This window comes from Grammomys surdaster, unplaced genomic scaffold (assembly GCF_004785775.1).
Source record: "Grammomys surdaster isolate TR1022 unplaced genomic scaffold, NIH_TR_1.0 239, whole genome shotgun sequence".
Taxonomy (NCBI): Eukaryota; Metazoa; Chordata; class Mammalia; order Rodentia; family Muridae; genus Grammomys; species Grammomys surdaster.
This window is the reverse complement of record NW_021604684.1, coordinates 177747-201116: the sequence shown is the minus strand read 5'-3', so window position 1 is coordinate 201116 and position 23370 is coordinate 177747. Positions and strand designations below refer to the sequence as shown.

The window sequence follows — 23370 nt, the reverse complement described above, 5'->3', positions numbered from 1 at the left end:
TGTGAGGAAATTTGTAAGATAGCTTGTGATTCTGAACCAGGACAATTTAATTAAATATTCTTGTTTCCTGACACTCAGAAACAATAGATAAAATAAATGAACGTCATTTTATATGGATACCTTTGTGCTAATTTATTATATATATAATATTACATCAATAAGAAAATCATTTAAGATATGCTAGGTTCCTCATTTGTACAATGTCAAAAGTCAAGTTCAATTGTAATGGTAATGAGGACTGTTAACACTGATGTTTGGAGCTGCAGGGCTTATGACTGTGTAAGATTTTGAGAGCAGAAAGAAAAGTTGTTTTCCTGCTGGATGAGAAACACTAGAACTAGGATGACAAAACAAAATCTGGATTCAAGTTGTGGAGGTTTCATTTCTGAGCTAAGGGAAAACCATTTGTCTTGCTAGTTGTGGCTGGCACACTCCTAGGCACATTAGACATGCTTCACAAGATAAAGTATGCTGTGGAGGCTCTGGCTACTGCCTGCCACAACATGTGCTGAGAAGCGTTAACATCATAGGGTACGCATGATTTGAATGTAATCTAAGCCCCCTACCTTCTTCCACAACCTTCATTTTCTTCTATTAGGAATTTAATCTGAGGTCTTTTTTTGATGAGGTATGGCTATATAATCCACAGACATCTAATTGTTATGAATTTATGAATATACATATGATTGGAATTAATAAGAGAAATATAATAACTATTACAATTATGCAGGAAAAAGGTTTCATTATTTGTTTTGAATTTTCTAGAATCTGGGTTATTTATCTTGCTATAGGTGACTCCTTCTCTATGTTTTTTTTTTTTTTTTTTGAGACAGGATTTCTCTTTATAGCCTGGGCTGTCCTGGAACTCACTCTGTAGACCAGGCTGCCCTCTAACTCAGAAAGCTGCCTGCCTTTGCCTCCCAAGTGCTGGGATTAAAGACATGTGCCACCACTGCCCAGCCTCTATGTCTAACTGTATAGATCAAGACCTTTAATCTAGTGTAGCTAGATTCAGTAGCTCCATTTTGGAAAAATCTTATTTTTGTCTTGAAGCTCTATTTCACTTTTCAGCAGGTTCTTCAATTCACTGTTAGTGAATTCTGCAACCAATTGATAATGGGACTGAAAAGTAGAGTCTCTTGGTAAAGATTTTTGAAAGCTAAGATTCAATAAGTAGCCCCTAAGCTATCAAAAAGCAAAACTGTAGGCTCTCCCTAATTCTTTTCACCATACACTACACTATATTTCTGAGCTATCCTTTTTATATTAAAGGTTGCTTTGTACTGTGTTCTCTTATCAAATACTTATATTAGAAGTAGAAAAAAATGGAAGAAAGAGGATTTGATCCAACAAACTATACTACTGATGCGATGTTACAGACCATTTGTTACAAACCACGCTTGTCCTGAAGTCCCTTCTACTCCAAAGTTTAGAGAAGAAAGTGATCTGGAAATGGCCACACATATAGTTACATCCAAGTATGCATATAGTTCTAGAGCTGTAAAGAGACTCCTAACAAAGGAAGCTATGTACCTCTTCACTTCTTGAGCCCAGTATTCATCAAAGACTACTATGGATAAGGCTCAGAAGGTCATCTCTAGCTTAGCACCATTTGGGACAGCCCTAAAGGTTAATCCCAACTCAGCTGAGACCTTCATTAAGCAATATCTCAAACTTAACTTCTTCCTTACCATAGTCTTACAAGCTCTCACTCTCCCTAGTACTATTCAGAAAAGTCCTCCTGATCTGCCCTTTGTCTTCCCATTCTATAGTAAAAGTCTGTCCACTGGAAAATCCAGGACATGCCTTGATTTGGCATTGTAACTACTCTTATTGTATTAAAAAATGACATTTAAAATACTACTTTAGCTACTTTAAAAATTGTCGCCTTTAACCTACACCTGATGAGCAACAAACAGAATACTGGGGGGCCAGACCATTTGAACTTTTGACCAAGTTTCCACACTGTCATCAGTGGACTTTGCTGAGCACCATTTGGAGGCTCATCTGGAACAATGTCACCTAGGATTTTTAACCCAGAGGTGTGATCTTGATGAACAAGTAGAGATTGTTCACCCATTGAATAAAATGCATCTCTCTTTTACTTTTAAATTTCTTAAACACAACATCAGATTAATTTATATTTTTCTAACAAGTAATTCTTTTTGCCACAGTGGTATGGTAGTTTGAATGACAAATTCTCTTCTGAAGGTTAGATATTTGGTTTCCAATTTCAGGCCTTTTATGGTAGAGGTTAGGGAAGAACCTTTATGAGGTCGAGCCTTGTTGGAGGAAGTATGACATAGGGGTAAAAGTTCATAGTCTTTCCATACTTTATGTTACCTCTTAGCTGTTTGATCCATTAGACACTTGACTACCATTATGCTCTCTCTCTGTCTGTCTCTGCCTCTCTCTCTCTCTCTCTCTCTCTCTCTCTCTCTCTCTCTCTCTCTCTCTCTCTCTCTGTCAGAAACCTATAGGTTTCCTATAGGTCACTTTTTGTAATGGTGTTTTATGACAATCTATAACTACTAAACATGGTAAAAAATGTTAGTGAAAAAAGAAAAGTAACCTCAGAATAATAAGATTTCCTAGGCAGAACAGCAACTATATTGATATATACCTAGAAATTAAAATAATTCTATAGTTCTGGTTTACAGAAAACTTGGTAATAAAGTATAGACCTCAAGTAAATCCAAGTAAATGCAGAAGGATTATCAGAGAAGTTATTTACTGTACTGCCTTAATTCACAACTCTGTCAAGGTGCAACTTACAAATTTTAATATTATAAGATTACCTAATATCTTTGACAACCACAATAGGTGTATGTAGAATATTTTATTTATCAGATGCTTATGAATTTATTCTGAAACTGACTATGGTCACATATTGAAGTAATTACCTTTTACTTGGTATAGTTTCACCAAGGAATAACTTACAAACAATAAGTAATGACTGAATGTGATAATATTTAAAAGTGTATTTATCCTGTTGTGTCATGATTTTTTTTACTACAGTATAAGGTATGTATGGAAAAGCTGGGCTATGCTAATCATAGTTGTTCATGACTCTCTAAAGTGAAACATGTAGTACTCTCATCTAGAGCAAGAAAGATAACATCAACCAAAATCTGTGCATCTTCATTCTTTACGTTCACTCATATACTTTCTTTAGTACTGACTGCCCTTGGGAGATATAAGACTATAAATCACTTTATTTGCATTTAAACTTTATAAAAATGAACCACACAACTTTATTACTATTCTGTTTATGTCTTCAAAAATTGTGTCTTTGAAATATTCCATATAGTATTATCACTTCATTTATTCATTTATGGCTGAATGCTATTGTACGATATGAGTATATTGTACTATATTTGTTCATGGTAACAAAGATGGGCTATAGCTGGATATAGTATATTGATAAATATATTATGCATTTATCCAAACATATCTTATTTGTGCTTATCTGCCAAGGTAGAATATAGCAAAGAATGGAATAATTGGACCAGGATATCATAGTACAACTTTAAACCACTTAGTAGAATGAAACTAGGTACATGAAGTATTAAAAATTAAAATAAAATAAGTTTTTGGTTATTGTGAGGGTCTAATTAATGTAAACTAAAATACTACAAAATGACAATATTAGCCATATTAGTCAGAAGGAAACTCAAAACTCTAGGTGAGAATATGAACTAAATACCTTTCAACAGCATGAGCACAGGATTGGCATCATGTTTATATACCTGATATGGTACTTTCAAAACAATATAAACCAAAGAAAAGTTTTAAAAAAGAGGTGGGTACATTTTAAAAAGAGGTGCACATTGCCAAGAATGAAAGCCATCTTTATCTGGGAAGAAGCACCTCACCCTAGACAGTCAGAGTTTTGTGCCGTCATGTACTGGAGAAAGGCTCTCAAGCAGGCCAAGGCTACTTCTTATGTGTGAGGACATGATATTATCACATCAGGATGCTACTGTAAGGACTGAATGAAATCATAATTAGCAAGCTTTCACAATGTGAATGGCAATCAAATGTTCTCAATATTTACTAAATTCATTTGATTTATTTTCATTTTAAAACTCATTTACTCATAGTCAGAAATAATATTAACTGACTTTAGTATACTGGCAAATTTGTCAGATGTTCTCTCTATTCTTGATAGAAATTAGCCCTCAAACACAAATCTTACAAACACAAGTGGGGCATCCTTTTAATTTACGTATATATTCATTCATTTATTTGACAAAATATTTAGTGAGTACCAATTTTTACAAGGTACTAAGCTATACAATGTGTGAATATGAAGATGAATTAGCTACATTGCATACCTATCATGAAATAACTCACAAAGTATTACAGAAGAGAGAATTTTGACTTGAATACCTAAGCATATAAGGTAGCTGTCCATGTAATAAATGCCACAAAGTGTTATAAACACTGCTATTCAAATATGAAAAAGTATGCCATCATTTCTATTTAAGTAACTTGCAAGGCATTTATCACATCATCCATGTCTGCTCTGTTGTTTGAAAGCACATAAAACTTTGTTGGGTGTAGCTTTCTACTGAGTTATTTTTAAAGGATAGAGGAAAGGAACTCATGGATATGAACTGGGAGACAGTCTTCTTTGTCAAGAGCTGAAGGTCTAACCATTAGGAACTGTCTTTAATCTGATACATTGGTAAGTTTGTAGTACCATGTTTGGTTATTTTGTTTGTTTGCTGGTTTACTGTGAATTAAAAATCAATGGTACACAAGAACTTATTGAATAAGGCAGGTATATATAGATCTAGTAGCCTCTAAACTTTCTGAAGCACAGTTATATTTTTAGAAGTAATGGCTTTAAATAGAAGATCCTTTTAAACAAAAATATCAATTAGAGCTCCAGAAAATGGCAACTACACAAACTGTTACTCTATGCAGTGGAAATTATGTAAGAATGAAGATGCTAGATTTATGAAGTATTCCAGCTGGGAGAACAGTAACAACTAGAACACTGAAATCCTAATTCCATCTTAACTCTGACTCTAGTTACTTATCTGTATAAAATAGTTACTTAATCTCTCTGACCCTTAGTTCTCTTATGAGTGCATCAGCATCAGGCTGGATGCTAATCGTTTTATATTCATTTTAAAGGTAATACAAATATTTAGTTGTGTGTGTGTGTGTGTATGTGTGTGTGTGTGTAAAAGGGGCAAGTATATTGGAATATGGAAGAAGGGTAATGATAGAAACACATTCAGAAAGAAAGAAACACAGAGAGAGACAGTGAGAGAGATGATCCATGCAAGGAGAACAATACATTTTGTTAGTATGCTCCTTCACCTGGTACCTGAGATGATATATATTGTTGCCTAATGTGCACAAAGGAGAGGTTCATGTTGGAGTAGATTACAGAAATAAATACACAAAGGTGAAGTCATATTTAAATACAGAGGCTTGACTATATGGAGCTTTGTGGAGCATTACTAAATTGTTTTTCTATATGTATTCAGTAGTATGATGATCATATATCTATATCTACATCTATCTATCTATCTATCTATCTATCTATCTATCTATCTATCTATCATCTATCTATCTATCAATCATCTATCATCTATCTATCTATCTATCTATCTATCATCTATCTATCTATCTATCTATCTCTATCATCCATAACTATCTCTCTATCTCTATCTCTAGCAACTATATCTATATCATCTATATCTATCTATACTGTTTCATAGGTTACTACTCAGAAAATAAACAACTAAAGGGGAGAGGAATTTTAAGTATATTGCATGAGACTATAAATTATGTGAGAGAAGCAGCTTGAATTAATAAATCCAAAGAAGTGAAGGAAATGTGAAATCAGACAAATACACTGAAGCTAAGAAGTGCATATAGGATGTAGTAAAATCTTGAATTTGGAATGTGAGAAAATCAGGATAAATGAACAATAGCGCCTAGAGCAACATCTTGGTGGTGAAGAACATTTGCTTCAAAATCATGAGGACCAGAGTTTGGGACACAGCACCCACATATCAGTCCTGATATCCTACAAACACCTGTAACTCCAGGTTAGAGTCATCTGATGCTCCTTTCTGGCCTCTGTACATGCACACATAGAGATTGATACACGTATGAATAGATACAAATTTAAAACTATCAAACAAAACAGAAACATGAAACTAGTGTTTCTGGTGAGAGCAAATGATGGACAGTGATGGTGTTTCTGGAAATGAGAAAATAAATCTGCTCTACAATCAGTTCTGCAGATGGAACAGGGAATTATGGAAAGCTGAAGTCACAGATTTGATCACAGCTAAGGTACCAATTGAATATCTGGGGAAGCTGAGTGGACAGTAGATAAGAAAGTTCATTCTGGGAAGAGATGATGATAGAGATACAATTTAGGATCATCAGCATTTACATCACATTACGACTATGGATGTTATCTCCATGGTTCCTGTCATAGACAGAAGCAGCTTCAATCAGAACAGCCCTAGATAACTATGAGTCTTAGAAGGCAGGAAGGAGAAGAAGGATGGTGAGCAGGAACAGCCAATGGGAAGGAGAAAGGAAACTAGATGGAGTCAACATATTACAAATCAAGGAGGAAAAAGCATTTCTCTGTCTCTGTCTGTCTCTTGACTCTCTCTCTCTCTCTCTCTCTCTTTGTTTGTGTGTGGGGGTGCGTATGTGCCTGTGTGTGTGTGTGTTCTATCTGTCTCCCTGTCTTCCTCCCACCATACCCAGGAATTCAAGCCACATTTATCTGAAAGTTGACTATTTGATAAGACAGCATAGATACACTGACAACATTGGCTCAGTGGTAGTTTAAATGAGAACTATTTTTCAAAGGCTTAGATATTTGAACACTTGGTCACCAGTTAGTTGGTGGTACTGTTTTAGAAGCTTAAGGAGTTTGGCCTTACTGAAAGAAGTATGTCACTAGGGACAGGTTTGAGGATTCATATAGTCTTTCTGCTTTCAGTTATCTGTCTCTGGTCTTTTGTGGGTCAACGGAGATGTTGTGTCTCAGCTTCCTGCTCTTAGCACCTGTTGCTATACCTCCCTGGCCACTATGGACTCTCCCCTTAAAATGATAAGTCCAAATATACTCTTACTTCTGTAAGTTGCTTCTTGTCATAGTTTTTGATTATAATAAAAGAAAACAATACAGCTACCATTGTTTCAATAAGGAGCAAGTATGAAAGGAGAATGAAAGCAAACAATATAAAGAAGAAAAAGAGACTACTTTTATAGGTTCTATGCAAATGAATGCTGGAGTTTTAGTTGGTATAAAAATGATCCCAATGATTGATTTAAAATAGGGGTTAAGGCATATTGTAAATGTTTACAGGCATACAGCAAAGAACCATAAGGAGGAAATTTGATGTGGAAGCGTGAGAAAGAGATACATATAGTTCAGTTCATACATAAGCAATGGGGTTATCAACATGATCCTCATATGGTAACATACATATACGAGCTGGATTTGTTGCGACAACAAGAGTATCATTTGCTCAGTATTTCTTTCCTTGGTGATATGACCAAAGACAATGGTGGTGATAATTACTACTTCCTCTCTCAGAGTTTGGTGTTGTTGATAGAAGCTCGAGTAGTATTCTATTTCCTGTTTGGCAAATGCTCTGAATTGTATTCCTAACTTCAAGGAAATATTCTTAGTGAAGAAGATAGTGAACTCTAAAAACTCAGACCAAATGTGTCATTCATCTTATTGGATGAAATGTGTGGTAATCCCAATCTTGTGGCCAAAAGTACCCAGATGGCAGCTTGGCATTATTCTCCAGACACATTCTATTGATAGGGGCTGGGATACTAATTGGTGGAGAAACTAACTTAACTATAGTTGAGTTTTGTTTGCTTTCAAGTAAATACTGGTGAGATGGAGAAGCAAGGCAGATGAGATAGAAAAAGAAACAAGACAAAGGAATAATGAGGACCTATGGGAGATGGGGTGTATGGTAGAACTGTTGGCTGGGGGCAATAAAGTAAGTTAGCAGAAAACTATTAATATGGAGATAGAAAGAAGGATGATGGAAACCGACACCAAGCATTGGTTTAGTTTGATGTGCAATTGAATCGACGTGGGAAGGAGCCAAGATCATTGCAGGTACCATAAAGAACTAACAGTTCAGGGAATCAGATGGATTATCTGCGTGAACAGTGTAATTACCAAGATTGATCATGGAGGTAATTGGAAAGGAAGTGATCCCCAGACACTAATTTCTTCAGCGAATGTAGGAGGGAGACGGAAACCTCCACAAGGAGGGCCAGTAAGTGAATGTCTGATAACACTCAATTTAATTGAGCTCAGCTGTGGAAGCATGAAAACTGGACCTAGTAAACTAGGAAAAATTCAACTGTGATGATGATGATGATGGAATCAGATCAATGATATCAATGGACATTTAAGATTTCTAAAAGAGAAATTCACATTAGTACAAAGAACTTCTTGAAATGTAGCCTTCTGTTTGCTAACATTGATGATATAAAGATATAATTACATACTAATGACCATGACTGATGATTATAAATGATATGGCCTGCAACAATCTTCAGTCATTCTTATTTGCCTGTAATAATCCCATAAAATGTAATTATTTCTGATGATTTAGTGTTTATAAAAGCAGTGCAAACTGAAAGCATTTTAATGTTTTCTATATTTGGTACCAAATTATACTGACCAGGATTATTAGACTGAGCTTCCATGGGAATCATAAGCTTGGCCCTGGTGGCCCGGCGTGCTGCAAGGGACCTCTCTAGAGTGGACATGGAGCTCCCTGCTTCCTCAGTATCTTGACCTGAAAGGAAATAAATTAACAATGATAAAATCAATATTAAAAGTTTCCAAATAAATATATGTTTCTCTAAGTTAAAAAAACTATATATAAGTGATTTGATTTTATACATAAGGGACATTATGCACCAGAAAATCTCTTAGATTTAAGCAGCATGATGTAATGGCTACATAAAAATAGTAGGAAGAACAAAGTTGGTGGAATCATCACATGTGACCTCAAAGTATACTTCAGAGCCATAGTAGCTAAAACTACCTGGTATATGGTATTGGCAGAAAAACAAATATGTAGAAATAATACATGGTCCAGAAATAAACCCACACAGTTATAGCCACATAACTTTCAACAAAAGTACCAAGCATTTGTGTTGGGTGGATGCGGGCCATGCTTAAAAAAATATCATTAATTTTGGGAAAAATGGAAAAGAAAGTACCTTTCTTTCATAGAAACATGATATATAAAAATTCAACAAAAGATAGATGAAAATGGAGCTCGGAACTGACAAATATTTAAAGGTAAAAATTCTCCAAATTTAGCAACAGACATAAACACATCCATAATTAAGAAAATTATGAAAATTCATAGTGAGATCAATAAAAATCTATGCCAGATACATTGCTGATGTATTCCTGAAAGCTAGAGACAATAACTAATTTTGAAGGCAGTGAGAAGACAGAAACCTAGGCCAAATATAGTGGTGTAGCATCGTGAATGACAGTGGGATTTCCGTATCTTACAGTTCTCAGATGCTGTAAGACATAAGTGACAAAACTTTCAAGTTTCAAATGAGCTGATGATGCAGAAGTTATCCGGAGTGCATCACTAGTAAATGTGCTTCAAGAATAATGGTGAAGTCAGGTTATTTTCTGACAATACAAAATGAAAGAAAATTCTCTTTAGCACTTTAAGCCTGGTGGAATGGCAGCTCATTTTCTGTAAATCAGTGTAAATAATACAAGACACTTCAAAAATTGGAAGCACAATAATCAATAGGAAATATACAAAATCAATACAATTATTTCCTGTTTATTATTATTCAAAATAATGTTTACTAAGTGGAAATAAAACCAGAATAATATTTACTATATGAATTAATTCTCAAAAATAAATAAACAATAAACAAACAAACAAATATATAAATAAATAATGAAGGAAAATGTAATTCTAGATCCAGGTAAGGCAATCTTTCTACAGTTTTCAGATAAACCCTTTAATACTCTTAGCTGCCTGTGATTTTATATTTCTGACTCTGCAGCTACACTTTAATTCTCAGAATGAGCTATTCAGAATTATATTTACCTATTGAGAACTGTATCAAAATCTTTTCCATTACAATTTTTGACACATAGATGCTTTTGCTGTTTTATCATTTGTAGCTTTCTGTCACTGTAACAGATAACCCAGATAATCAACTTACAAACAGAAAAGTTGATAGTCTTAAGCTTTGGAAGTTTAATTCCGTAATTAAATTCTCTGTTGCTTTTAGATTCTGGAGAAGTAGCACATCATTTCTAAAATGGGCAGTGAAGGAAAACCATTTACCTGAGAGTCCAACTCATCCTTGGGAATGCATTTATCTAATGAACAAAGACATCTGATCTCTAGGCCATACCTCCTAACTTCACACCCCTTCCCCAAAGCACCATCTACTGAGTGTAGAGCAAGCAAAAGGGGTTTTGAGCAGCAACTATCCAGGCCAGAGCACGGAGCAACGTCTAAGGGCTTTTTAATGAATAAATTGACATTACTGACCATTTATCCATATAGGATTGAAAAATTTACATAATACCTCCAGTTAACATGTAGATAATTAAAAACAAACAATAAAAGTTACACTATAGAAGATGTTTTATGGTAAGCTTAGTTTTTTTAAAGGCAAATAAACAATTGTGACAACGTCAAAAGGTACTTTTCTATGCTTGAGTGCGAAAATTAGAGACCAATCCTCGGGATTTCTAAGATGGAGTTGTTCTGGGTTCCATTTCTAGAAGCAAATTCTATGTATAAACATGAGATAAAACACATCCAAGTGATTGGATCTCTTTCTCTTTTGTGAATTTTTTTTATGTGAAGAGAAGTTTGAACCCCATTCTGTGCAGAAGAGAGTTATCACTGCATGTGGACATCTACCATGTGACTTACTGTAAATTATATCACTAGGATGTTCTACTCATGTGGCTGAAGAAAAGGAGGTTTAAGCCAACTAACTACTATGGGCACAGAGGATAGAAGAAATTATGAAAAGCAAATGGAAAATTTTATTTGATAAAGCATATTTTATATTGATTCTGCTAATGCTCAGGTAACTTCCTTTTCTGTCACTGAAATCCAAACATTGTGTGTGAATTTTGAGTTTATTCAAAATTAATTTCATGCCTGGAGATGAAGTTAAGATCTTCTATAAAATTACTAAATAATGTTATTGAAATTTGGTTATTAAAACATGGATTTGAGGGTCAGAGCACAGATGGCTTCTGTCACAGATGACCAGTATTAACTGTACAAACTACAGTTTACATAAACTATGTATGCTACAGTCCTGTGTAACCCACAGTGCTAACTATGCGGTCTACAGTAATGGCTATATAAATTACAGTGGAGACTATGGAACATAGAACAATAGCCATATGAACCACCACAGTGATTCATGACCTCTTTGGGGTCACATATTAGATATGTTGCATATCAGATATTTACAACACTATAATTCATAACCATAGCAAAAATATTGTTGCGAATTTTCAGTGTAGTAATTTTATGGTTGGTATTCATCACAACATGAGGACCTGTATTAAAAGGGTCACAGCATTAAGTAGGTTGACAATTACTGAACTACAGCAGTGACAATGTAATCTACAGTACTATCTTACCTAAACTACTGACTATGTAAACTACAATAATGACCATGAAAGCTACAGTAAGACTCTGTAATCTACAGTTCTGACTACGAAACCATGTGCTATGCTCTACTGTATTAATTGTGCATTAACTATACTAACTAACTGCACTAGCCTACCATGCCAGGAAACCTACAATATAAACTATAATACTGACCTTGAGAACTATAGTACTACCATATAACCTACTATCCTGGCTGCGACCTATACTATACGACTGACTATATAACCTAAAGTGCTGGCAATATAACCTACTGACTATGTAAACTACAGGACTGAATATGCAACCATATGACTACATGACCTACCGTACTATATAACCTACTGTGCTAACTGTAAAACCTAAAGCTTGTTTAAGTTGCTTCATTTATTTTATGAGGAGAATAACACTTATCTCAAAGTATATTGCAGAGATTCTGTAAGGGTCATGTACGAAAAAGACAAGTATGGTGCTTAACAGAGTCACCATTTCTTTTGGAGTGATTGCCTCCTCAGGAACTTAATGATAAACCTAGAGCATAGTGGCACATACCATGCCCTTTTCTATCAAGCACTCAGGAAGTAGAGAAGGTAGGACCCTTGGCTACATTGGGACACTGGGGCAAGCTTGGTATACATGTGACCCATCTCAACAAAGCATTAACAATAAAAGCAAAGAAGGCAGCCAATAGATCCTTTCTCTTTAAGCAATGCTGTCCACATGTTGAGGACAAATAGATACAAGTGTTCTCTCATTCCAAAGCAAATAACCACCACTGGTATCAAATCTCTCTTGGCACTTTATTGAAACACATAAAGCTAGTCTAACTGCTAGAAGTGTCATCCCAGTATAGAAAGAAAAGGGGGATTAATGGCATCCTGGAAGGCAATGACCTCCACTGGAGGAAAAGGCATTCTGCTGCCCCTGGTGTCCAGTCCAGAATTAAGGTGCAAGATGAATTCTCTGAAAGGAGCAGAAATTCCTTCAAGGAAATTGCTTTCTTTTTTTCTGTAGATGGAAGGAAGTCTTTTCTAACTGTGGCCTTGCTGACCTCTCATGTGTCTGTCTAAACAGAGGGAGACGTAACAGAAAGAGCCAAGGACTACAGAAGTATAAGATCTCTTATTGCTGGTCTTGGCAAGGATGTTGGAACTTCTTATGGGCCAAGTGGCCATACAAAATGTTACTGAGGCTTGATTCCTCTTCCTAGAACTGCCTAAGTAGTTTTATGCAGTGAAGAACCCGTGGTTTTGCAAGGAAAGCCATAACTTGGTTTCTAATATTAAAGACTTGGACGAAGAAGAAATTCCACAAATAAGTGGAATACACACATGCACACTAGGAAAGATGTAGCACATGGATGCTACTTAGGACCCCCGTAGAGAAAAGAAGTGAAGAATTCCAGAAGCTCTTTCGACTCTTCTCATTTTTCTGGCATTTCCTTTCTCTCATGTGCCCCTAAAGAATGGAAAGGCTGGGCTCTGTGGGTTGGTTTTTGACTGTTATTCAAGAATCTATATATTAGAGACTTGGCTGCCAGCTTGTGGGGCTACCGGGATGTGAGAACATTTGGAAAGAAGTTAGGTTGTTGAGAAAATAACTTTAGAGGGAGTTTTGGGTGGTTATTATCTCTTAATGAGTTGTTTTTTTCTTATCTTCCCATCTGGCATTAGGTGAGCCAAAATCCTCTGCCTTATACTCTCACTGTGATTGATGGTGTTATCATCGACCCAAACAACAAGACCAGGCTCCCATAGACTGAGAGCTTTGACCCTGCAAGTCAGAAGAGCCTTTCCCCTTTATAGTTCAGTTATTCTGATATTTTCTCTATAATAATGGAAACATGGCTAACACAGGGAAATTCGTAAAGGTGATTCTGAAACAGACCTGAACCTTCTGCCTCATTTTCACATTTCAATCTGCTTGAAGGCACTAGAAGTTTGAAAGAACCCTAGTCTCCACGTTTAAATGTCTATCCAGCAATAAAGTAAGAGAACCTTTAAAAATCTAGGTTGTTGTTTCCAATATGACTAGGCCGCCCTTTAATCTGCTGGGATGCCATTCAAAGGCTGGGAGAGGAATATCCAGCTCATGGTTGAAAACTCAGAGACTAAAATCCATGTTTCAGAATTCTTAAAATAAAAAAGTTGAGAAAACGAGTTGCCTATTAACTTGACTGAGATGTTTAATTTACTTTAAAAAGAGTGGGCATTCATTTTACAAGTTCTGGAGATGAGCTTACATGTTACTGTACTTTTAGTAAACAAATACTCGATGCCCTCCAGAACAGTGTATTTTAGAACCACTCTACTGAATTCTTAGTGATCCCTGGTCTTCAGTTATTATTCTGCCCTCTATTGAACAATTGGCACTTCTTTCATTTGCCTCTGTATATCAACAGCTTTCAAATGACTGTGTCCAGTGAGGGACCACAAAATAATGTGACTAGAGATGACAGTTGATCTCCATGGTAATGAATGTCAAAATAATGATGTTTTCATTCCTCCAGTGCTCCTAATGCTATTTTTTCAAACAATAAATTGATGGCAAATTGAGAATCATCTTGTAATGGCCCACAGAGATTCAGGAGTGAAAAACTGTATGGCTAGCCTCAAACTGTATTGCCTTAACAACACTTTTGTACAAGATCGGAAAAAGCGATCATTTCAATTAGGCCTCTCACATCGTTATTTTCCAGCTGCATTGCTGCTAAATTATAAAATCCTTCCAGATTGTTCGAATTAGAGAAGGCAGGCAACAGGATGATAGAGGGCACAGATGTGTCACCAAATTTTCATCAGCTAGTTTTAATTGCTAAATGACACAAAATAGTGTGCAAAAATATCAGAAGCTACCTCCATCAAAGAGACAATACAGAGTCCCGCAGTGGACTTTTCTGATCTTAGAGTGAATATCATTACCTGAGTGGGAGGCACTTTTGCTTCCCATCTGAGTTTCTGACTGGCTATGGCTGACTGGTGTGAGGTCTTGGCAGCTCTGGATGGGGGAGTCTCTTCCTGCAGGGTCAGTTCCTGCAGGCTTCTCGATATTTTTCATTTCCATTTCTTCATGATGTATCCAAAGATCGGGAGGCCGGAGGTCCTTCTGACTGCCCTTCCTCTTGCTCACACTGTGCGTGGCCCGTTTCCTATGCAATGAAGTTAGAGAGCAGATGTGAGTGCTTCAAGCCCGTGGTGTGTCCTATCTTTCCTCATTCAGTTCAGGTTGCAAGCAGAGCAAAGAAACAAAAAGGATTCCCTGGAGGAATCAGATGAAACCCCAAAATTGGCAGACTTATCCTGGCTGTCTTTCCTTTCCTCCCCCAGAGCCTCAGCACATTTCTAGGAGACGCTGAGCTGAATCCCTAGGGTCCCCACTGCCTGCCAGAAGCCTTTCTCCAGCCTCAGCAGCTGGAGATTCATGCACAAGGTGACAATGGGTTGGAGGGAGCCATATGCCAATCTTTGGAGGTAGGCATAAGGTACCTGACTGCAACATCTGTTTCAGAGATAAATGAACGAGTAGCTTTGAAAGGGCAGATAGAAATAAAAAGGCCAGAATTTGTGCCAACAGCTAAGATTGGAGCTTAGAGGAAAGTCTATGCCTCAGCTGTATAATTTAATGTGCAACTCGGACGTTTGCTATTTGAAAACAAAAGGCCGCAGGAGGACATTCTTGGGTGAATAAAACAGTTTGCCTTGGAGCCCTTGAACGTCTGGGTACAAACACAATGAGGGTTGTCTTTTGAAATTAGAAGAGAAAGAAAGATTCCCTTCTCTAGAAATGTATTTCAAACTTCTCTTATTTGTCCAGTATGATTTTAGCTACCCTACATTTAATACCTTGTCTTCAGTGATGGTCAAATCTTCAGGTTACTCAGACTCAAATACTCCATGTATAAAGTAAAGTACCATGGTGATTATTATACTAACTAGACTTTTTTTTTAAAACCGGGAAGCTACAAAACCATGGCTTACAGGCCAAATCTACCTCAATCTATAATAAAGTTTTATTGAAATGGGGTGGGGTTTCTTTGCATGTGTACTGCAAGGATAGAACTTAGTAACAATGTTTGTTAAGTGGCCAAGACAAACTAATTGTGGTGTGTGTGTATGTGTGTGTGTGTGTGTGTGTGTGTGTGTGCAGGTGTGTGCATAGAGGACAGAAGTCAACCTTTGCTGTTATTCATCAAAACCAGTCTACCTGTTTTGTGCATCAGGGTCCTGTAAACCACCATTTATGCTAGGCTGGCTTGTCTATCTCCGCTTTCCCAGGGCTTGATCTAAAATGATTGTGCTTTACATGGATGCTAGGGATTCATCTCAAGTCTTCATGTCCATTCAGCAAACACTTCACTGAATGAGGCATTCACTATTCCCCAAAACAAGCTAATCATAATGAGAAACTGTAACCTATGCAAAACCACTGGGAATGACTTTTCTTTTTCAATTACCAACTTAGAAGCTTTGCAAATATCTTTCCAATTAATGCTTTGTAGTACAATTTATTGAAATTTCTCAGCATTCTCTTCTGTCTTTCAGAAGTAGGGCTGATGAGGAGAGGAGACAAGAACTCCAGACTTAATAGCTGCTTTGTGGTTTCATAGAGAAATGATGTATGCTTAAAGCTATAATAGCTTCTCAACAACTGCCTAGTTGGAATTATGACAGTAGCCTCACATTGTCTCCAACAGCCCTTGAGCCTTAATCCTGGGTAGTTTTCTGGTGTCTGAGCCAATAATCACCGACCTCCATCATATGAATCCATGATCCTATACTTCGGCTGCCCTCCTCAACAGATCAGCAATATGCACAGAACTCTATGTTGCCTACCACTCGTGCCATTAGAAGTGGCATTAGTTTTTTCTCGTGGTTAAAGCTGGCAGGTTCACCCTGTTGTCTATTGGACCAAACTGTTAAATAGCTTCAGCATCTCCATGGTTGTCTTTAGAGAAGCATCAGCTCCCACACTCAGGATGACACCATGTGCTTCCTAGTAGTAACCCAATACTTAAATAGCCCATAAAAAGTTCTGATCCAAACTTTCTAGTAGGGGTAGAGAGATGGCTCAGTTGTTCAAAGCACTTGCTGATCTTCCCTGAGACCCATGCTTGCTCCATATTGCCATAGTCAGGGAGGCAGACAATGACCTGTAACTACAAGTCCAAGGCATCTGATTCCTCTTACACTTCTCTGGGCAAGTACACATAGCACACACACACACACACACACACACACACACACACACACGCACAAATTGACATTAAGATTAAATCTTTAAAAAATTCTGTTTTTGTGGAAAACAAGGTAAGATGGGTTAAGTCTTTAATACCAGAATTTAAGTGGCTAAAGCAAAAAGACAAGTTGAGTTTTAGGGCTACATAGTGAGTAGCAAGCAGGCTCACATAGTCATGATCTCAAAGTAAGAAGAAGTCCTGATTCCTGATAAATGCAGACAGTTTTGCTACTGGGCTTTTGTCAGATTCAGATGTTGATGCACCTCTAAACTGCCCATCTGGATGCCAGTGAAATCCTGAAGGTCTCTAACCAGGTTCATCTCCTGTGTATGTGTGTGTGTGTGTTTTCTCAGTAATTGTTTTACCCTAACTCCTCTTCACAATGTCTTTTTTTTTCTTTCAGGAGTGGGGCCTTCTGCTCTGCAGTGCTTCTTTCTCTCCAGCCTTTCCAACTGCACTGTAGCAGATGTGCAATAAACCCAGCAAGTGCTCCGACCTCAGGTTTCTGAAATTTGTCTTCAAACTCTACAAAGGGCAGCTGTCATCTCGACCTCCTGCCCATCTGTTCTTCCCATAGCTTAACTGCAAGTGATGGCAGTACTCAGCTCTCTGTTTTCTGCAGTAGAAATCTTTTTAACACGTATGCAGGTAAACTTAGTGATGGCTTTCCAAAGTCTGGTGAGGGAGCACAGCCAGCAGTATTGCCTGTGAACTTCTCAGGACTACTGAACCTAGCGGCCATATTGAGGGTTGGGGTGATCTGGGTATTAACAGGCAAATCTAACACTGGTAAAATACTGCCAATTGATTTATTTAGTTTTGTTTGCTTATATTTTAAATATAATGTTTCTGTTAAGTAAAGAAATACCATCCGTTAACCCTTCCTCACAATGCAAAAAATATTATTTCTCACAGTTATACTACCTTCTTTCAAAACATACCTTTAGGATGGGGGGCATGTCTTCTTGCTGCAGGTATTCTCAAAGGCAAAGCCCACAATTCACTAGGCCCTCTGCTTTGGCATATTAGTGTCATCAAGTAAAGCATTTTGAGCATGAGGGGCTTCTGGGGTTCAAATTTATCTACTTGATTACATTCTGTCCTAAAGACTTTGGAATCCTGTTGACTTAAAATCTACTTACTTTTAAGAATTCTTTTCACTTTTTAAGAGAGAGCCCTGCTAGCCATTTTACCTCAGTGAAATCTTCACTGAGAGAATCTTCACTGAGAATTCCTCTACTTATGCCTCTCAGGTAGGCATTGGGTGCCCAATGTCTCACTGAGCTGCCGTGTTATTTCTCTGACCTAATATAATTCTTCTGGCAATGCAGGGAGACCCTTTGCTGTACTTCTTCAGCAGTGTCCAATGTTTTACAGTAATACACCACTTAGCAAGAATTTGTAGAAAAACAAACATGTCAAGAAACATATCTAGTAGTATCTATACAAACATGGGTGAGGTATTGATTCATGTTACATGTTGAAAAGGAGGATGGCTTTTGCAATTTCTGTTTTATTGCAGTAAGAAGATTGTACCAGAATATGGTAGATGGTAGGCTGAAACGGGAGAGTTAAGTCACTGGAGGCCTTGCCTCCTGCAGAAATATTTTGAATAATATCCTCAAGTCAATGAGTAATTGCAGAGATGTTTTAGTTCAAATGTTAATGTTTGTCACACTCACTATTTGTATGAAGCCAAGTCACATAGATATCATCCATGTAAAGATAACAGGGACACACAGAGATGACCTCTCCATTATTGTTATTTGAAAGCTCCTTCACATATTCCTTACAGGTCTGCCTGCCCCATGCTTTTCACTGAAAGAAAACCTTCTTCATTTTTCAAGATCATGTTGGGGGTGTGAGTGGGTTAAAAGCCACATGGAGGGCTGGAGAGATGCCTCAGCAGTTAAGAGCAGTAACTGTTCTTCAAGAGGTCCTGAGTTCAATTTCCAGCATCCACATGGTGGCTCACGACCATCTGTAATGGGATCTGATCCTCTCTTCTGGTGTGTCTGAAGACAGCTGTAGTGGACTCATATACATTAAATAAATAAATAAATAAATAAATAATCCTTTTTTAAAAAGCCACATTGATTGAAAGTTTGCTGTACTTATGACTTTATTCAGTGTAGTGTTCTATGCACTGCTGTCCTCATGTAGATGCTTTTTCATGTTGTAATAAATCTTTCAGGCCCCATGATGTGCTACGAATCCTGGCAGACTAATAAGCAAGCAGTCATCTATTCTCTCCCTTGTTACCAGCATGCTCAAGGTCCAGTGGTCTCTTGCCCACCTGTGTAGAGAGGACATCAGGAAAGAGGAGACTTTGCAAGGAGTTGAAGACACAGCCCAGGCTGTACAGGAAAGGGAGGATGGGGATGGGTAGTGTCAATAGTCTCCTGCTTTCTCCACTCCCTCTGTTGTCTAGTTATGCTCTAGTAGTAGCTATTAACCTTGTATTAGAAACTCAGAAAGGGTCAATGTTTGATGAGACCTGTGTTCTTTAAGGCCCAGTCAATTGACCATAAAATACTAAGAAGTTGCCAGTAAGACACCTTGAGAAGGGAATAGGCAAAAGCAATTAAAATGTTAAAGAACTGAAAACCAAAGTCTTATTCAAAGTTAAAAGGCAATTAACATTATTTGGGAATTTAAACAGTTGATCTGCAGTATTTAAAATCATCATTTTTGTCAAGATTTGAATTTATGCTGTACTTTAAAACTTGCTACACACGTTAAATTAAACATAAGGCTCAGCTGACAACTGATTATATCAAGTGGAAGTTTTTTTAACATATTTTAATTTAAAGTATTAAGAAAAGATTGCTGTCTATTCTGATAACTGCCTTGTGATTATAATAACTGTGTGATCTGAATTTCCATGATAGGTTCCATATTAACCTTTTAATCTTTATTAATTATATACAGAATAAAACTGAACTCAATTTTTATGTTCACAAGGAAAATATTCTTACTTTATTTAAAAAATGTACAGGAAAACACCCACAAACTTTGATTTCAATAAAACATAATTCTTCTATATTACAATATTCTATTGTAATCACACTAGCTGCAAAAATATATGGAATTCTCTTCCATGTAAGGAAACTTTAATTACCAAAACTACACACAATTACCTCTGTTTTATATTACTTGAAAATTCTAGGCTGCTGTGTGATTTTTGTAATTTACAATTATAATACCTTGAATCTATGTGTTTTAGATTGGGCTGGATGATGGAAATACTCGGGCTGATTCTTACCAGGGCTAAACAAGCTGATACCTACTCGCTGGTGTTTCAGGTAGATACCCAGATTATTATTAAAAAGATGATATGTATCAATAAAATGGGATGAAACAAATGTGTAAATACTAATTGTAATAAGAAATTCCTGATAGTTGATAACGCATTCAATTTCCTGGGATGTAATAATTTGCATTCCCAGTAACAAACAACGAAAACCTCATTCTTCAGCTGTCTCAGAAGCAGAGAGGAAAGAGGCCCTGGCTGTGTTTCCTAGTCTCCAGCACTAACTTGCATTTCACTCCCAACGTCAGAGAGCTCAGTAAAGAGGTTTTTTTGTTTGTTTGTTTCAGATTGGAATTGATTTTTGCTTTCATCTGCATTAATTGGTTCTAATGTTTCCATGGCAGAAATAGCATTGGGGAAAGTCCTCACTGGAAAAAAAAATAAAACCTACAAATAATTGCAAGAAAAAAAATCTCTACCTTTTCTCTTAACATACATCTGAAAATACAATATATATATATTAGATTTTATTATAATTATGTATTTATAATTCAAAAATTATATATACATGTATAGTACAATTTAATTTTTTGAAATTAAAATATAATTGCATGTTTTATCTATTTTCCTTTCTTACCTCCAAGCCCTCCCACATATCCCTCCTTTGCTCTCTACAAATTCATGGATTCTTTTACTTTAATAGCTGTCTTATACACACACACACGCACACACACACACACACACACATACATATAATTATAACCTGTTCAATCAGTATATAATTTTTAAATTGCATTTATTTGTTTTGTGTCTGCACATGCTTGTGTGCTATAGATGCATGTGGAGGTCAGAAGAATCTTTTGGGAATGAGCTCCTTCACCTAGATATTGCATTAGGAACCTCATGCTTGATAGTAGGTACTTTTATGCTGAGCCATCTGCCAAGACCTTGGGAAGAATGTTATCAGAAAACAAGACAAAGGTCAGTGGATCTGTCATTGTTGACATGAGAGAAAGTGTGGAATTCTATCAAGTAATGAGAGATTGTGAGTTAGATGAGGAAAAAACCAAAGTTCAGTTTCTCTGGGTCCTCAGTCATTCACAGATTGTAATTTATCCCCTCACTCTCTATCTTCATTAACTAGCTATGTTTAGGAAACACTACCTTTTCCAGATAAAAAATTTCAAGTTCTTATTATCACAAAGGCTTTCCTGTGGGTTTCCAGATGATTTGAGGTAACCTGACAAATTTTAGGTTTTCACCGTTACAGAACAGACATTTTCCCTGTAGAGGGACAGTACATACCCAGGACCATAGTTCATCAGTCAGTATGATGACCACTAAATAATGAGGGAAGCAAGCATCTGAAACTCCAACTCTCTACAGATAATATAGCTAAATTGAGGGTATTGATGAATGTGCCAATGCTGTAACCACTGGTCATTCAACACCTTCTCTCCTCTTCATGTGAATTCTTGGTTCTGCCTCTGAAACTTGATGCTTTGATGATACACCATGCCATGTATGAACAACCCTTCTTAGGAATACCATACCACAAGATTTTTCAAGGTGTTACTGACAAGATTTGCACATGGTTCGTCTTCAGGGAAAAGTATTTTGAGACTTATCCCTAAGGTGACAGTGTGACTCATGTGGAGATCGCTAAAATGATGAATGTTTTTATTTCAGGGTGGGTCATATTGTGTGGTCTAAGTTTTTCTGTCAAGAAAATGGGTTCATGCAGCTTTCAAAGTAAGTCTACCTCTCATCTCTTGCTGCCTGTCTTGTCATGGCATATCCCTTCCATATTTGTCTTCATGTTCTCCTTTGTAACCTTGCATATAGTCATAGTAGGTGACCCTGTCCATAAATTAACACATGCAGTGCTATGCTCTTGGACTGCCATAACTTTGAATCCAAATAAACCTATATATCCTTGGTAGATTATTCATCTTCAGGTATTTGGTTATAACGGTCTAAGACATTCACTCAATTAGTTCTAACACTGTCTTCTCGTGGCGTTCACACCTGAAAACAAACTTGTTAAGATCATCACCTTTCTCTTTCAGGCAGTGTACTGTCTTACTAGGAATTACCGGGAATTACAACCCATGACTGCAGCTACACCTAAATTAAATGCTGAGTCTGTGCCTCTCTGGTGGTCTCTGCTGGATGTTTTCTTCACCTGTTCTGTTTCTACATACAGTGCCTAGGGACACAAAAGACACCATCACTAGATCTATAAGGTACATAAGAGTGTGAGAGAGACCAGGCATGAGAGAAGAGCAAAACAACTTGCTAGAGAATCTTTGTTGATGTTGAATGTAGAGAAGAGTTGCCAAGCTTGCAGCCCAGCCTCAGCACAAGCCTGAGGCACAGGACAAACCAAAAGGAATGAGAACAAAAAAGCATTCCATCCAGAGAGTACATGAGTGTTGCTGAAAATACATATCAGACTGGACTTGACAAAAACCGGAAAGTCAAATAACTAAAGTCAATGTCTCGGGTGACTCCTAGAATCTGCAAACACAGGCAAACATTGTGCTGGTCACGAGGCATAGCTGGGAAGGGTGAGATGTGATAAAACCATATAGTCATTCTTAATTTTGTATGATGCAACCTTCTCAAAACAGTAAAATCAACAACTGTAAAATAGGAAATTATTTTGGAGACATTATGTTATGTTCTGACATTTAAACATAGACAAGAAATAGTAACCTTTTTCTAACAACTGGACTCTTCTTTCTTTCCTAGTGCCTAAGAGCTAAGCATCCCTGTGTTTCCAATGACATTGAGTTTGATGCTATATTTAGTCATCTATTCAACTAGCATTGATTATCTACCTGCAGGCCTCTCTGTCAAATGTGATAAATAAGTATTGTGGAGGAACAGTATCTCTAACTGTCTAGAAGCAGAGGTAGAGAGGGTAGAGAAGGGGCTTAGTGTAGTCTCTCTCTGGGTGCTATTTACATGAGAATTTGCCCCTGAGAAGTAAAAACAAACAAAAATACAAGATAGTCCCCAGGGTTGTGTTGTAAAAATCTTCAAATCTAGCTGTGACAGAAATGGGTTTAATCAGGGTCAAGCCATAAGAGACACATGAGAATTATTAAAGAACAGAAGAAGAAGAAGAAGAAGAAGAAGAAGAAGAAGAAGAAGAAGAAGAAGAAGAAGAAGAAGAAGAA

At 36.9% G+C, this 23370-nt stretch overlaps 1 protein-coding gene across 1 annotated transcript in view; it reads right to left on the bottom strand.

Moving 5' to 3' along the window:
• The window catches only part of Dcc (DCC netrin 1 receptor), a 189181-nt gene that overhangs the window by 51965 nt on the left and 113846 nt on the right, over nucleotides 1-23370 (bottom strand). The window contains exons 13-14 of the mRNA XM_028774187.1: nucleotides 14618-14844; nucleotides 8706-8822 (exon numbers count right to left, since the gene is read on the bottom strand). Coding sequence (XP_028630020.1) covers nucleotides 8706-8822; nucleotides 14618-14844 — 344 coding nt within the window. The remainder of the gene's footprint in view (nucleotides 1-8705; nucleotides 8823-14617; nucleotides 14845-23370) is intronic.